The sequence below is a fragment of the Erigeron canadensis genome, chromosome 7 (genome assembly GCF_010389155.1).
Source record: "Erigeron canadensis isolate Cc75 chromosome 7, C_canadensis_v1, whole genome shotgun sequence".
Classification (NCBI taxonomy): Eukaryota; Viridiplantae; Streptophyta; class Magnoliopsida; order Asterales; family Asteraceae; genus Erigeron; species Erigeron canadensis.
The window spans coordinates 8,428,924-8,445,491 of NC_057767.1; the positions used below are offsets into that span (position 1 = coordinate 8,428,924).

The following is a 16,568-nucleotide window of genomic DNA, read 5'->3' on the forward strand; positions in this document are numbered from 1 at the left end:
GAGTTACCTATGGGTCAAACACTGGTCAAAGTGTAATACCTTATCGTGGGGTAGGTGGATATATTTTGATCTAGATTGGATGGGGTAGGTTGATTCTTAGTAATGTATTCTGGTGTATTTTCAACTGGTGTAACTTCCCTACCTAGTAGTAGTACCTGCTTGCTGGGGTTGTGGAATAAAAAATTCTTATTCTTTTGTTTTATGTTATACTTGGTCAACATATATAGACATCACATTCATGTTGATGTCATTAGTGACTTGTTTTTCAAGTTCAAATAGCTTGGATAACTGAATCGGAAATACACTTGGGTCTTGGGGCAATGTTTACTGTATTTATGGATGGCAATGATCATCGATTTTGGATATTCATTCTTTCGATTCATCATAAGTTGACATGGATTGACGAATTTAATAAGTAACAGATATGAATATGGATATGGATGTTTAGATACTGTTTTGGCTCATTTTCTCCTTGACCACTAGTCCACACCACGGTTAGTGATCTTATTAAAATTCTTATCATTACCTATGTGAGTATTAACATTTTATGTTGAATTGAATTAGTCAACACCCACTTTTCTATTGGCGAGTAAGTGCTATTTCAATGGTTAAGTAGTGGGTTTATACAAAGTTTAGTATTTATATTTGTTTTGTTTCTTTTGTAAAAGTATCAGCTCAATTCTTTCACAGCTATTGACAATTACTTAACAGCTACACATCCTTCTGTTTTACAATTTAGTTAAACTACATAACAATACGTATTCCTATATTTTTTTTTGTCACTCTTCTGTTTTACAATCCAGAGTGTCCATGGTGACATGGTGTCATTCGATATTATGGTCCCTGGTGCAACCTCACATATGACCTTTAATAAAGGGAACAATAATTTTTCTAACACCTTGTAATATATATAGAATTGCCATGGTCGGAAATGCTGCTTTACAGTCGGGCTAATTGCATTCGATAATAGTTTTCTTTCCAAACCACCACTGAAAAGTATTAATACCTGCAAGTTTTATAAAATTCATTCACGATACATTTGTAGACTTGATGACCCATTATGTTATGATGATACAATACATGTTTATACTCTTGCTTCTATCTAGCAACTAAAACTGATACTGATTGTCCATTAACGGACCCATTTCCCAAATCCTTAACTCTTGCTTCCTCTGCTTCATGCCTCTCTATGTAGAATGCTGGTCGTTTTGGCTCGGGTAACTCCATATTTACATTAGTGAGCATATATATAACTTCCGACATAGTAGGTCTGTCTGCTTCATGATCTTGAACACACAAGAGTCCCACATGAATGCATTTCATTACTTCTATACGAGAGCAAGAGTCTTCAAGTATTGGATCCATCAACTCTAGACCTCTGCCTTCATTCCATAGCTCCCATGCCTGAATTAGTCTCAACATTTATACGATATTTAGTTTTTATTTTTTAAAACAACAATGGTCTATTGATGCTTTTGTACTTGATCTCAAATGAAAGATAAACTAAACTTTGTAAAGGTTAAAACTTACATGTCCTGGAAGGTTAAGTGGATGTTCCAAGTCATAGCTCCCATGATTAATCTTGCCGCTTACAATTTCAAGGAGCAAAACACCAAAACCGAAGACATCTGTCTTTGTGGAAACATTGCCTTCCATCATATACTCTGGCGGCATATAACCACTGGATATCAAATCAAGTCAAAAGTTAACTTGTGATGGTGGGTTGATAATTTTGTTGATATGTACATAACAGATTAGTTATAAACTCACCGTGTTCCAACGATTCTACTTGTCTTTGCTCCGGAATCGTTTTGACCAAATAACTTAGCCATGCCAAAATCTGATATCTTTGGATTTAGATCGGCATCTAGCAAGATATTATTGGCTTTTAAGTCTCTATGAATTACCCGAAGTCTTGAAAACTTATGAAGATATACAAGACCTTGTGCAATGCCATCAATTATCAGAAACCGCTTCTTCCATTTCAGTAATCCTTTCTTCCTAGGATCTGTTAACAATAACAATAGCTGGCAATTAGTTAAATAAGGAGCAACGATTGGGTTTTGAGTGTATATTCATTGATATAAATTTCATCAGGTATTATATAACAAAAATACAAATATTTATGGTCAAAGTTGGAAAAGAAAGACTCAAAAAGTCAAGTTAGGACATTTAAATTGGGACAGAGGTAGTACCAAATAGGAAGGAATCCAAGCTACTATTAGGCATGAGCTCATATACAAGGATTTTTTCTTCCTTTTCAAAGCAACATCCTAAAAGCTTGACAAGATTGGTGTGTTGAAGTTTGGCAATGAGTTCGATTTCATTCTTAAACTCCTTGACTCCTTGTCCAGAGTTTCTTGAAAGTCTTTTTACTGCAACCTCTTGCCCATCAACTAGTATACCCTGAGAAATCCATCACATGATCTTTAACTTAATTTTTTTTTTTTATTGATTAGAATTCGTTCAGATGATTTACCTTATAAACTTCTCCGAAGCCCCCCTCTCCAAGCTTATTTGTACTTGAAAAACTATCTGTGGCAGATGATATGCTTTGAAAGGTGAAATAGTGCACCTCAGATTTCATTTTCATATCTGTTGGTACAGCATTGTAGAAGCCTGTCAGCTGATGTAGCGACTGCTTTTGGATTTTCATTGCTTTACCTATTTGTAATTGTATAAAGAAAAGATTCGTATGTCAGCCATAGTAGTCAAAATTTTTAATCAGATGTACATCAACTATGATCCTGAAGTATTAGTCCTTGTAACACCGTTTCCTATCATCTTGTGAACCAACTTCTTTCGGCTTCCCTTACTAAACAAAGAAACTTTATATTCATCCAAAATAAATCAAATAAAGCATTTCTTAATCATGTTTCTTCAAAGCTAATAAGCATAAATGATTATGGGATCTTACTGGCTACTTGTTGAAAGTGGGAAGTTAGAAGAACAATGTGTTATATGACTGTATTAAAAGGTTGAAGTTGACACCTCTGACATGTAGCTTCTTGTCTACCAAATAACATGATAGGAGTGCTGGAGCTAATGATCCAATCCCGATAATCAACCAAATCAACTTCCTTCTATTCCACATCTTTCGCTCTTCTGTGTACAAATTGAAAGGCGTTAGGTCTACTCCTATGTAGTCACTCTTTGGCCCGTTTTTTTTTTAATCATTAAGTGCTGAGTAGATTGTGGCTGAATGGATAAATAATGCGTGTCTGGGTAGATTTTTGTTTATTAGTTTTTAAAAATAAATATCTTATTTGACTTAATGGGTTAAGTCGTTCTTTTATCAAGCCCATTAACCAAAAGGTAAACAGGGCATTCTGTGTTATCAGTTTACTACAGATACTTTTTGTGAATTTGGGATTACTTATATTTACAGAAAGCTATGTAACAAAATGTTGGGATGCATGAATTCCATCAGTATATTGTTACAGAGCACTAGAGTAGGTTAACTATGTCAGTATATTGATCTGATTTGATTCAGCTGCCTGCTAGTTAAGGACTGGTCTAGAAGTAATTAGTAAACGTACTAACCTTCAAGAAACATAATTGCGAAATATTTTGTGTCTCGGTCAGCTTCTGCTGGATTGTATCTCATTTTACTGTAAGTCTTGCAGCCTACCAAATTTCGGGTTGCATAGGTATAGGCTACACAAGAACAATTGCTCCAGCATATTCTTTTGCAATCATACAAACTCAAGTTATAGCTTTCATCATATATGTACTCTTCCTCAAAAACGTATCCATATGTTTCAGAAATGTAATAACCTTTCCTGCATTTTAACTTTTCAAACTCAACTTCAGTACAACCAGGAGGGTCATTAACTGACTGGCATTTTAGCTTGAAGCCAGATTTTCCCGAATACATTCCATCTGGATATATCCTCACATATGGAAACGAATTATATGTTTTTGTTAAATAGGAGAAGGATATCTCGGTCTCATTAGAAATATAGTACGAGTGTTCATCTGGATCCGAAGACTGATTTAAGTTCACAAATCTACCATCCTGCCATGGTCCACTTTTCCAGTAGATGTTCCCTCGCCTAAGGAAAACCACTTGATCTGTGCCATTATTGGAGTCTACTGCTAACGTAAATGACCCGTTAGCTGGTAGCTCATGGCTTCGCCAAGAGGTGAGTGACCATCTGTGCCCGGTCTTGAGATTAATGCCGAGTTTCATCCCAGGTAAAAGCGTGTCTGTTGGATAATCAAAGCTTTGCCATAGAACCCGTTTAGCAGACCCATCCGGATACAATTCTTGTAGCACAAAATTTCCAGAATCCAACAGTCTAGCACTGGCATTTCGTATTACTAGGGAATCCGGACTAAAGAGATCAAGAACAGTGGCTTCACCGGATAAGATTCTCAGCTCGCCATGAACATCTATCATTAGCTTCCCGTATATATCTGGGATTGGGTTGTTTCTGTTTGCTACCCAAACTGCAGAATCTTTAAAGTAGTCAAATTCATCACATCCAACACAAGGAAGGATTTCCGGGCGGTTGTAAAATATACCTATATAAGGGCTTATGTTAGTCCCTACGCTAAAGAACTTCAAAATGAAGACCTTATTTGATGAAATTAGTTCGTCCCAGTCCTTGAGTGGTTGACCTTGTTGTAAGGTATCTGTTTCCGAGTAACACGGATTGCTGAAGAAAAGGCAAGATGAAGTGATGATGAAAAGGGTGTATATACTTCTGTTAACCATATTGTTTAGAACTAAAAGTTGGACTACTAGAGATGACGTTTATCATTGGAATTCTTCAATAGATTTGATTTCAACAACTTTTGTGTTAAGTTAGATTTATTCAACAGAAATAAACATCCTTTTCATGTTGATGTGATTAGAGTCTTGTTTCTATAAAGTTCTTATAGCTAGCTTTATGTCCCATTGATTAGAAGAGCCTTGTTTCTATAAATTTCTTATAGCTAATGTCCCATTAATTAGAAGTAAATGCAAGAATGGTCCATGTGGTTTTTCAATTTTCGCATCGGCAGTCTCTTTCTAAGATTTATAGCATCCATAATCTCTAGAACCATAGTTTCATTGCAATCTCAGTGACATATCTGTTTATTGGCATCGGTTGATCGGCCGAAGTAAAGTAGTTATGGAATTATGGTTCCTTCAAAGTCGGGCGATAATATTAAGAAACGAGTTGTGTGTGTGTAACACACCAACAAAGCGGAATAATGTGATATCACAAGAAGAGCACATCACGACATGGAAATTAAGTAGAGCCAAACTAATGCATAAAAAGGATTGGACAATCCATACATATCGTTTAATTTCAAATACCGGATCATACAAAAATGCATAAGGAGCACGCCCATCGAACGTTTACAAAACAATAGTTCAAAAGATGGTAAATGATCTTAAGCATAACCCATAATCGGGAACTATGAATCACGGATCCATGAAGTCCAAGTCCAATCCTAGCTTAATAAAGCAAGTAATCATCCAATACGTCTTTGATTTACCTGTTCACCTGAAAAGTGTACTAAAACGAATCAACATAAAGTTAGTGAGTTCGTAGGTTTAAATAATGAAAATCAAGTGTGTTGGGATAACAACCGTTAACGATATACGAGGATTAATAACGTTCAATAACGTGGGCTCAACAACCCATAACGTAGATATAAAGATACCCATAACGTGGATTCAACAATCCATAACGTGAGTATAAAGATACTCATAACGTGTGTAACACCCCAACAAGGCGGAATCATGGGGTATCACAAGAAAAGCACAGCACGACATGGGAATTATATAGAGTAAACTAAATGCATAAAAGGATCAAGTAAATCCATACGAACCATTTAGTAGTGCAAGCAACCGGATCACATCTAAGCATAAACCCTAATCGGGAATAATGAATCACGGATCCAAGAAGTCCAAGTCCAAATCCAATTCTAGCAAAACCAGGCAATCAATCATCCAATACATCTTTGAGCTAACCTGTCACCTGAAAAGTGTACTAACACGCGTCAACATAAAGTTGGTGAGTTCGTAGGGACAAGTATCAGAAAATAAGTGTGTCGGGATAACAACCGTTAACGATACACGAGGATTAGGATACCTAATCACGTTCACACAAATCATTTGACATAAACAAACAAAACCCCTATCATAGATTCGATTCATAACATCATACAAATCCGGATTCACCTCAAATTCAACCAAAACCCTAATGAAACCCTAAATCGACCCAAATTCATTTAGATCCAACACAAGGAAGTTATCTACTAATTAAAAGGAACTTTTTGAGCTAAAGACTACTTACCAATTCGTCCCGGAGCTTCAAATCCGTTTTTGGAGTTCTTGAGAAGGATGACAACCGTTAACGATACACGAGGATTAGGATACCTAATCACGTTCACACAAATCAACACAAGTCAACGTTTACGTTTAATAATAACGATAACCAGCATGACTTACATAATGAACAAACATAAAATACGTTTCCTGGCACGTCTTACATAATGAATAATGCGTAGTAAACCGGCACGACTTACATATATTTCAAATGCGTAATATCACGGCACGACTTACATATATTTCAAATGCGTAATAAACCGGCACGACTTACATATATTTCAAATGCGTAATATCACGGCACGACTTACATATATTTCAAATGCGTAATATCAACGTTACGTTACAACTAAGTATTCATATTCAATATACCTGTTAAACAACATCGTTAACAACAAAATTATGCCACAATCGTGGCCTTATCGTTATGCCCTTAACATGGACTTAATCGTTATCACAATCACAAATCTATAATACGTTAAGGGGGAAAATGTTATCATGCGAGATCCTATGTCCCGATCCTTATCAAAAAGTTTTCTATCAATTAATAACACAATGCACATACACTTCTTACGATTCTAATTTCAAGGAATCATTGATGCTTATATATAGGGTCACCCGCAGCCTTCCCACCACATCTCCTATTCATTGAAAGTATAACCGTCTTCCATGTATGTACAACTACCCAAACCACAACAAGTATTCATAAACGAAAGCATAATAACCAAGCAACAAGTCAATACGTTAATCAAGAAATCAATCAATCGATTAAACGACAATAACAAGCACGTACACTTGTCAGCCTGAATCTCAATTGAGTAGGGAGGGTTTACGAAACTCACCTTAAGCGGCTACAACAAGTTAACATCACGCTAAGAATGTCCAACGGTCATCAAGGGTCCACAACCAAACTTCAACAACGATCACAACCTACTTTACAATATCAAAATATCACAAAGGCATCCCAACGGTAAGGTTTAACTAGTTAAACTACGCCACAATTTCCAAGGGTGATCTAAAAGTGATCCAAGAATGCTTAACCCATATTGAAGAGTTTTAGTTAAATACGATTTAATGACTTAATTAGTACCAAAATTTGACGTAGAAATCAAAGTGTTTAGGAATGTGTTTAATCAATTTTGTTGACCTTAAAATGATGATATAAGACTAATAAACAAGTTTTGGATCATTAAAAGTCGATCGATAACCGAACGAAAAACTTGAGGAAAGGACAGAAAAACTGCGGCCGCTCGCACGGTCGACTGTGTGAGCGTCTGCAGTACCGGAATAACTGGGCACGTAGCACGGCCACAAGCACGATGCGTCTATCTGAGTCCCGGAGCTTCAAATCCGTTTTTGGAGTTCTTGAGAAGGATGAACATGTTTATAACCCAAATTTCTTGAAGTTTTGCAAGAGATTATTGTTATACTTTGATTTACTAACACTTTTGTTACTACTACAAGTTGAAATCCGGATTTTTAAAGAAGAAAAGAAGGAGATGATGATAAAAGGGGGGTGTTTGGTCTTGCTTTGAAAGAAAGAGAGAAAAGAGATAGAATAGAGAGAGTTGTGGAAGAATGAATGAGTGGAGGGTGTGAAGTGGGGGATGGGGGCCGGCCTAGAGAGGTCCAAAAGTGGCTCCCGCTCCGCTAATTTCGACAAATAGCTATTCGTTACCCATTTAAACGCTAAAATGAGACCGTAAACATAATCTAACTTAACGTTACGTTAAAACATGTCAAAACGTTCCGGAATTTATCATTTAATCATACCTTAAATTTCGTTTCGTTACAAGTCAACATAGGTCAAAAGTCGTGAATGTTACATCATTCCCCCGTTAAAGGAATTTCGTCCCGAAATTCAATTCTACCTAGACTCATTAAATAATTGGGGATACTCAGGCTTTTATCGAATGTTCTCATTCCCCTGCAAATTCGGGTTCACGCCTAACTTTACATCGCATCTCAACATTTATATACCAAGTATTCTCTAGCTTTTTAGCTTCCAGATTTAAGATTTCTATCGACTCTCTTACAACCTTTAACACTTTATCAACACGGATTTCTCAAAGAGACACATGAAGTGTTGGATTCGGCAAACGCTTCCAAAGATTACAAATATGAATAATATTATGAACTCCACTCAAGTATTGAGGAAGGCTCCAAACAATACGCTACCGGGCCAAAACGTTCTAAATTTTGTTAAATGGTCCAATAATCCTTGGACCCAATCTACTACGTTTCACAAAACGGACGCCCCTTTCCACAGGGACACGTTCAACATCACAAAATCGCCCACTTCGGATTCGAGGGGTGTTCATCTCACGTTAGCATAATTCAATCGTCGTTCTCAGGCTACTCTCAACTTAACTTTGATTCGTGAGATCACCTTTGCCGTTCAAATAACAAATTTCGGGCCTAATGAGTTGACTTTCACCAACTCCCGTCCAAGCTAACGATGGCCTACGTCTTCTTCCATGCAAAGCTTTAAATGGAGCTATTGGATACTAGCATGATGACTATTATTCTAGGAGAACTTGTCTAACGGTAAAATGCACGTCCACATTTGTCACCAGGCTTTGATGGCACAACATCTTAACGTATCGTCAAGCGTTTGAATCGCTCTTTCTCTTTGACCATCGGTTCGCGGATGGAACGTCATACTCACATGAAGTCGAGTACCCATATCCCTTTGGAACGCCTTCCAAAACTTTCAAGTAATCGGGTATCCCGGTTGGTTATGACGGAAATCGGCACTCCAAGTCTGGATACTATTCTATGAGATACAACGTGCCATGGTGTCAAAATTATCATCTTCCCGGATGGCTAAGAAACGAGCCGACTTAGTCACCCGGTCAATTATCACCCAAAAGGTGTCCCGACCATAACTCGATCTAGGTAACTTCGTGATGAAGTTCACATCAAGTCGTTCCCATTTACACTCCGGTGTTATTAATTGAACTAGTACATCGGGTGGTTCCTCGTGGTCGGCTTTTTACTTGCAAACACGTGTTGCATTCACTAATGTATCTTGTAATGTCTTTCTTTATTCCCGGCCACCGACACGATTCTCTTAGGTCAGAATACATCTCTTTGGACTCCGCGTGAACCTAGTCGTCCGACTTGTGAGCTTCATTCATCAGTTGCATCTGAATCCCAGCATAAATGGGGGTCCACAATCATTCAACCAAGTATAAACCGCCATCGCCTTTTCTATTAAATCGTTCTTCGAAGCCATCTGCGTTGCATTATGTTCAATCCACTTCGGTCAAAACCGTGTGGAAGGCTTACGTGATTGGTATAGATCACACTCTTGGTGCATATAACTAATGTCTTCAACATTTCAAGATAGAATAGAGAGAGTTGTGGAAGAATGAATGAGTGGAGGGTGTGAAGTGGGGGATGGGGGCCGGCCTAGAGAGGTCCAAAAGTGGCTCCCGCTCCGCTAATTTCGACAAATAGCTATTCGTTACCCATTTAAAAGCTAAAATGAGACCGTAAACATAATCTAACTCAACGTTACGTTAAAACATGTCAAAACGTTCCGGAATTTATCATTTAATCATACCTTAAATTTCGTTTCGTTACAAGTCAACATAGGTCAAAAGTCGCGAATGTTACAACGTGGATTCAACAATCCATAACGTGAGTATAATGATACTCATAACTTGGATATAGAGATACCCATAACGTGGATTCAACAACCCAATACGTGAGTTTAACAACCCATAACGAGAGCATACATACATAATAAATGTTTCAATTCACTACCACATAACGTTATTCATCACATATAAACGTTCAATAACACATATCACAAGCAAACAATTAGGTAACTAACATCTCGTTTCATATCATAATCAATTGTATCAACCGACAAACGTTTAACAAACGAGTACACTTTCTACCCACTTCAAGATTTGACCCGTAACGACCCACAATTGAAAGACCCAAATTTTTGACCCATAAGTTCTTTATAAACCCTAATTTGACTTTAAATCCAAATTAACTTGATTTTGACCTAAATAAATTTAAATTTAGTATAAAACATTGTTATAAATATGAAGTAATGAATTTGAGACATGTTTAACTTACCAAAATCTTCCAACAAGCTTCAAAACCCAAATTTCTAGCTATAACCCAAGATATCTTACACTTTTAGCTTCCAAGTTTTGATATGATGATTATATGATGATTATGATGATGGTGATTATTGCCAATCTAACTAGAACAACATTAAATGAGGGTAAGAATTTAGTGAGAGAGAGACATGATGATTGGTGAGGGCATTTAGTGATGAATGAGAGAGTGAGAGTTGGATAGAATTGAATGGGTGGTGAAGTGGAAGACTTGGGATTGGGTGGATAGGGTTGGGTCAAATGGTGGTGATTCATGAGTCATGGGTCGACCCATGGATCACCCGATTACATTTCTAGTTAATTAAACGTCACATTACATCTTAAAACCGATAAACGTTCACGTAGCTTCGACTAGTATAATTACACGTTTCTAATTCAGAAATAAAATAATGATTCGTTTAAATCAATTAAAATAATAAATCATTTAACACGTTTGAGTCAACGAGTCGAGAATCAATTAAGCCACAAAATCATGGAATTAAATCAAACATTAATCACGTTTGTTCACGTTTAATTCACGTTGATACAAGCCAAAAATCGCGAATGTTACAGTGTGTGTTTGAGGGTGGAAAATATATTAGATAAACCCTTAGGGCAGGGGATTTATTTACTAGAAAAAAATAGTTTTAAAGATATGGGCAAATCCCTAAATATGGGATACACTATCAACCATCAAAAAGGTGGAGCCCCTACCATCATTCCACAAAGGCCATAATTGGTAAAACGGGTGGGTTGGGTAACATTTGGTTACTAAATGCTTTTATCTTTCTTAATTCTTACCATTTATAATTTCTGGAATCCAGTTAATAAGATTTTTCTAAACGCACGAAAGATCAATGACAAATACGAGTAAATGCTTTAGTTTGTATTTTAATTGGATATCCTATAACTTGACTAAGGTTGAACAAATGGGCTTCCAATAAATTAGAACCTCACAAACTAAGGAGAGAATGTTTATCACAAAAACTAATTAAAACATATATTTTGACAGTTTTTGGCTTTTGCATATATAAGAGCCCATATTCACTAACCCCTTTCGAGAAATATAGCGTTGTAATTATAGTCTTTAGACTTTGCTTTATGATATGACACACGTATATGTTTTCATCATCTTTTTTCCCTTTTATCTTGCCACTATAATTGAAATTGATTGCCCATTTGTGGATCCATTTCCCAACTTATCCTCCTTTCCCGTTTCTGCATCATGTCTCTGAATGAAGAAAGCTGGCTGTTTTGGTTCTGGTAGATGCATATTTCCATTTGTAAGCATAGAAATAACTTCTGACATGGTCGGTCTATCCGCAGCACTATCTTGAACACATAACAGACCCACATGAATGCATGTCATTACTTCCTTGGGAGTGCTTGAATCTTCGAGTACTGGATCCATCAACTCCAAACCTCGGCCTTCATTCCACAATTCCCATGCCTAATCAATTGAACTTTAGAGATTAAAGCTAATGTGTGCCAACGTTGAAAATCGTTCTTAAATGGGATTATCTTACGTGTCCAAGAAGATTGAGCGGGTGTTCCACATCATAACTCCCATGATTCATTTTGCTGCTTACGATCTCAATCAACAACACACCAAAACCAAAGACGTCTATCTTGGTTGAAATGGTGCCATCTATCAGATATTCTGGAGGCATATAACCACTGGATATCAAATAAAGAGTTAGCCTATATGTGTTTATGATCTAATTGACTCATGAAAAGTTATAAACTCACCGTGTTCCAACGACTCTACTTGTATTTGCTTGAGATTCATTGATCCCAAATAACTTAGCCATGCCAAAATCTGATATTTTTGGCTTCAGGTAGTCATCTAGCAAGATGTTACTGGCTTTAAGATCTCTATGAATTACCCTCAGCCTTGAAAACTTATGTAGATATAGAAGTCCCTGAGCAATTCCGTCAATGATTATAAAACGACTGTTCCAATTCAGTAACCCTTTCTTTCTTGGATCTGTTAACCAATGAGTAGCAGGAATTATAACAAGAATCAAGTAAATATACAGAATATATCCAATGTTAGGTCTTACCAAATAGAAAGAAATCCAAGCTATTATTAGGCATGTACTCATATACAAGAATTTTCTCTTGCTTTTCAATGCAACACCCTATAAGCCTCACAAGATTCACATGCTGAAGTTTGGCAATGAGTTCAGTTTCATTCTTGAACTCCTTTACTCCTTGTGCAGAGCTTCTTGAAAGTCGTTTCACCGCAACCTCTTGCCCATCCGCTAATTTTCCCTGTGAAATCCATCTACATTATCTATTTGTTTACCAATGAGAATATGCGTCTTAAAATAACCCTATTGCTTACAATGTCTTTGAAAGTTTACCTTATAAACTGCTCCGAAGCCCCCCTCTCCTAACTTGTTAGTGGTTGAGAAACCGTTTGTGGCAGATGAGATGCTTTGAAAGGTGAAATAATGCAGCTCAGTATTCATTTTCTTATCTGTTCGGACATAATTGTAGAAGCGTCTCAGCTGATACAGCAACAACTCTTGGATTTTCTTGCCTTTCCCTAATTTGGTTAGAAGGTTAAAATGTCAGCTTTTGATATCAACTTTCCACAAGACCTATATGAACTAAGGGTGGATGGCACCACATGAGTGTGTGACCAAACTGTGGTACACCTCATGATGCCCGATTTTAGCTAGGAAACCATGCCGAGATCGACCACCATAGATTTCAGTGTGGTCTGTGTGACCATGCCCACTGACCATGTCCACTCGAATATTCAGAAGTTCTTGAAACATTATTTTGTAGCATCAGTATGTAAGCTACTTTTGGATTCTGTACATTAGCTACTACTTACTACATCTCAACTACAATCAGGACAAGGACTTTTTCTAAAATTTAAATAGAGCATAAACGATAGGTTGATCTGTGTTGGAAAATATGTAGGATACCAAACAGCTTATTGCGTAAATGAATTACAGTATAATGGAATGAAAATTACAAACAAATACAAAATCACAAACACGAATAAACAAAAATAGATGCGCAGAAAGTTGGCAGACACCCGTGTTGTATACCCCCATTCCCTTAATTAGCACAGAAACTTGTATTATAGAAAACCAAGAGTCTAAAACCTAAATAATGAGTAGGTGTTACAAGCTCAAAACTGTAATCAGTGAGCAAATGGGCTGTTACAGAAGTTTATACAAATCTTCTGACCCACATAGCAAACACACGTACCCCCATATTACTCAGGTATGAGTATGATCTAAATGTGAGACATACCCAAATACTAGACAGACCCAATAGGCAGACACCTGACCCATTTGGTGGATAGACAGACTCAAAGGTCAGACAAATGACCCATTTGAGTATTTGACAGACAAAGGGCAGATTTAACCCATATGATGAATATATGGCGAATTTAACCCCATATGATGGATATATTGCGGATTTAACCCCATATTAGAACGAGACTGGATCCCTTTGGTTGACCTTGGGTTCATTAAATTACTCAAGCTTGAGTCTCTATTTCTACTTAATTCTTCTGGGTTAGGGTTTAGTCACTCATGGATGAATGAAACTTGTCTCTTGTTCAAGAGTTACAGGAACTCTATCGTTGTTGTTTGTTTCACTTTGATAATCAATAACATTTTTTGGTTCTTACTAGGAACTACTATATATTTTTCTGGAAGAAGTAAGTGGTTGTATTGATACCTCTAACATGTAGCTTCTTGTATACCAGATAACATGATAGCCATACAAGTGGAGCTAAAGATCCAATCACGACGACGACTATCCATATCCTCTTCTTTTTTCCTGCACCTGAAAATAACTCAATGTTTTTCATATAAGCACTATTTGCTTGTTAACACCATGTCTTTATATTATGTTCTGCCCTTTAAAGTTTGATAAGTTATTTTTGAAAACCATGGTATGGACACCATATTTGGCGGGGATAAGATTTATGTGAGAACCATTCACATATGAACATATGTAGAATTAAGTATAACTTGATATGTTCATATGTGAATGAATTAGTTCATATCAACTTATCACGTTATAACTTCAAGGTTTTATTACTTCAAATGGTTCTCACATGAACCTTTTCCATTTGGTGGGTCAATATTCCACATGGCTTGTACAAAGCGTTCATTCCACATAAACCAGAAAAAATATCCTATTTACTTTTTTATAAGGTGAGCGTAGCTCCAAAGTGGATATATACCTGAAGAATAATTGTTAAACTATAAGGGAACAAAATCGCTAACCTATATGAACAATGGGAAAATAACGCATTTCTTGGTCAGCTTCTTTTGGATTGTATATCATTTTAGCATAAGTTTTGCAGCCTATACCATTTTTGGTTGCAGAAGAGTAGGCTGCACAAGAGCAATCGTTCCAGCATATTCTCTCGCAGTCGTATGAAGTCATATTATAGCTTTCATCATATTCATACTCATCCACATATATGAATTTATTACGATAATATCTCTTCTCAAAGTAATAACCCTTTCTGCATTTCAAGTTTTCACACTCACATTCCGCACAACCAGGTTCATTGATAAAATGGCAAGTAACGTCTAGGTTCAAAGTTGAACTTTTAAGCTGCCCGTCTGGATACATCCGCAACACAGGACGCCTGATATAGGTTCTTGTTAAATATGTGAATGACTGCTCCGTTTCATTATTAATATAATACAGATGGACATATGGACCAGAAGATTGCATATCTGTTTTTTCAAATTGATATTTCCTCCATGACCCACTCTTCCACCGGAGGTTCCCTCGCCTTAAGATGACTAGTTGGCCTGTTCCGTTGGGGTCTCCTGATAATGTAAAAGACCCACGTGCAGGTAAATTTTCCCCAGCCCAGGAAGTGAGTGACCATTTGTGCCCGGTCTTGAGATTAGTTCCGAGTTTCATCCCAGGTAGAAGCGTGTCAGTTGGGTAATCAAAGCTTTGCCATAAAACCTGCTTAACAGACCCATTTGGATACTTTTCTTGCAGTACCAAATTTCCAGAATCGAACAGTTTAGCACTTACATTACGTATTGTTACTGGAGTAGGGTTGAAGAGATCGACAACATTACCTCCACTAGTTGAAATGCTCAGCTTTCCATGGACATCTATCACGAGTTTTCCGTAAGTATCTGTAACAGGATTATTTCTATTTGCTACCCAAACTGCCTTATTTTTGAAGCTACTCAAACGCGGGTGTTCCTCATTCTGGTACTTTTCATAAAATATCCCCAAATAGGGGCTTATGGTAGTCCCAAAGCTAAAGAACTTCAAACTGAAGACTCTGTTTGATGAAATCAATTCATCCCAATCTTTAAGTTCTTGACCTTGTTGTAAGGTATCTGTTTCCGAGTGACAAGGATTGCTGAAGAAAAGGCAAGATGTGATGATGATGAATATACATCTTTTAAGCATTGTTTCAAGTTAAAAGTTGGACATAGAAATGATTCTGGTTATTGGAATTCTTGGATGATTACATTTTTTTTACTCAAAGTTCTACTGCTGTGTTATGTTAGACATAGTCAAAGTCAATGTTCTACAAATCAAAGTCAATACAGAAATAGACATCCTTTTCATGTTGATTTTATAAGCGGCTCACATTGATGACCCAAAAATAGGGTCGAGATTATTTCATTATAAGATAAAAAATCAAAGAAGGAACCTTCTCCACCTTTTGGCTTAATTTTCGCGGTTGTCACCTAAGACATGACACATATCAATAGCTAAGATATATTAACCTATTATTTATTTATTTTTTAAAACGGTAAATCTGGTGACTCTCAAAATTTTGATTATGATGTATATATATATATACTTTACGTTGTTAGTTAAAAACCTATGAACTCACTCAACTCTCGTAGTTGACACTTCTTCTTCTTCATGCTTTTCAGATTAATGATTTAAGTGCGTAGCTTGGACCGCCCCTTTCGGAACCTAACGCTTGTTTGGTTGAACAAGTATTGCAAACATTTAACCATTTTAATTATGAATTTGGTTGTGTAATGGATTTGGACGTCATCTTTAATTTGTAATCTTTTGGATTTTGAATGTCATTTGAAAACTTGTGTTGATGTTTTATATTTAAATCTTTTATACCATGTCGTTCTTTAGCATCT

General features: G+C 36.7%; 1 protein-coding gene and 1 long non-coding RNA gene across 2 annotated transcripts; both read right to left on the minus strand.

The window, feature by feature from the left end:
• Nucleotides 1-996: 996 nt before the first annotated feature.
• On the minus strand, nucleotides 997-14,921 carry LOC122606626 (G-type lectin S-receptor-like serine/threonine-protein kinase At1g67520). The gene is made up of 15 exons (XM_043779465.1): nucleotides 14,703-14,921; nucleotides 14,149-14,250; nucleotides 12,810-12,994; nucleotides 12,507-12,717; nucleotides 12,193-12,430; nucleotides 12,033-12,120; nucleotides 11,658-11,893; nucleotides 5,478-5,509; nucleotides 3,544-4,452; nucleotides 2,992-3,105; nucleotides 2,480-2,664; nucleotides 2,196-2,406; nucleotides 1,771-2,008; nucleotides 1,531-1,681; nucleotides 997-1,404 (listed from the first exon to the last, which is right to left on the minus strand). Exons 1-15 carry the CDS (start codon nucleotides 14,863-14,865, stop codon nucleotides 1,099-1,101), a joined length of 3,369 nt encoding a protein of 1,122 aa, XP_043635400.1. The 5' UTR covers nucleotides 14,866-14,921; the 3' UTR covers nucleotides 997-1,098.
• LOC122606627 lies at nucleotides 5,781-7,288 on the minus strand. The gene is made up of 2 exons (XR_006324965.1): nucleotides 7,168-7,288; nucleotides 5,781-5,975 (listed from the first exon to the last, which is right to left on the minus strand). It is a non-coding gene; the product is annotated as an uncharacterized LOC122606627 (long non-coding RNA).
• Nucleotides 14,922-16,568: the final 1,647 nt, after the last annotated feature.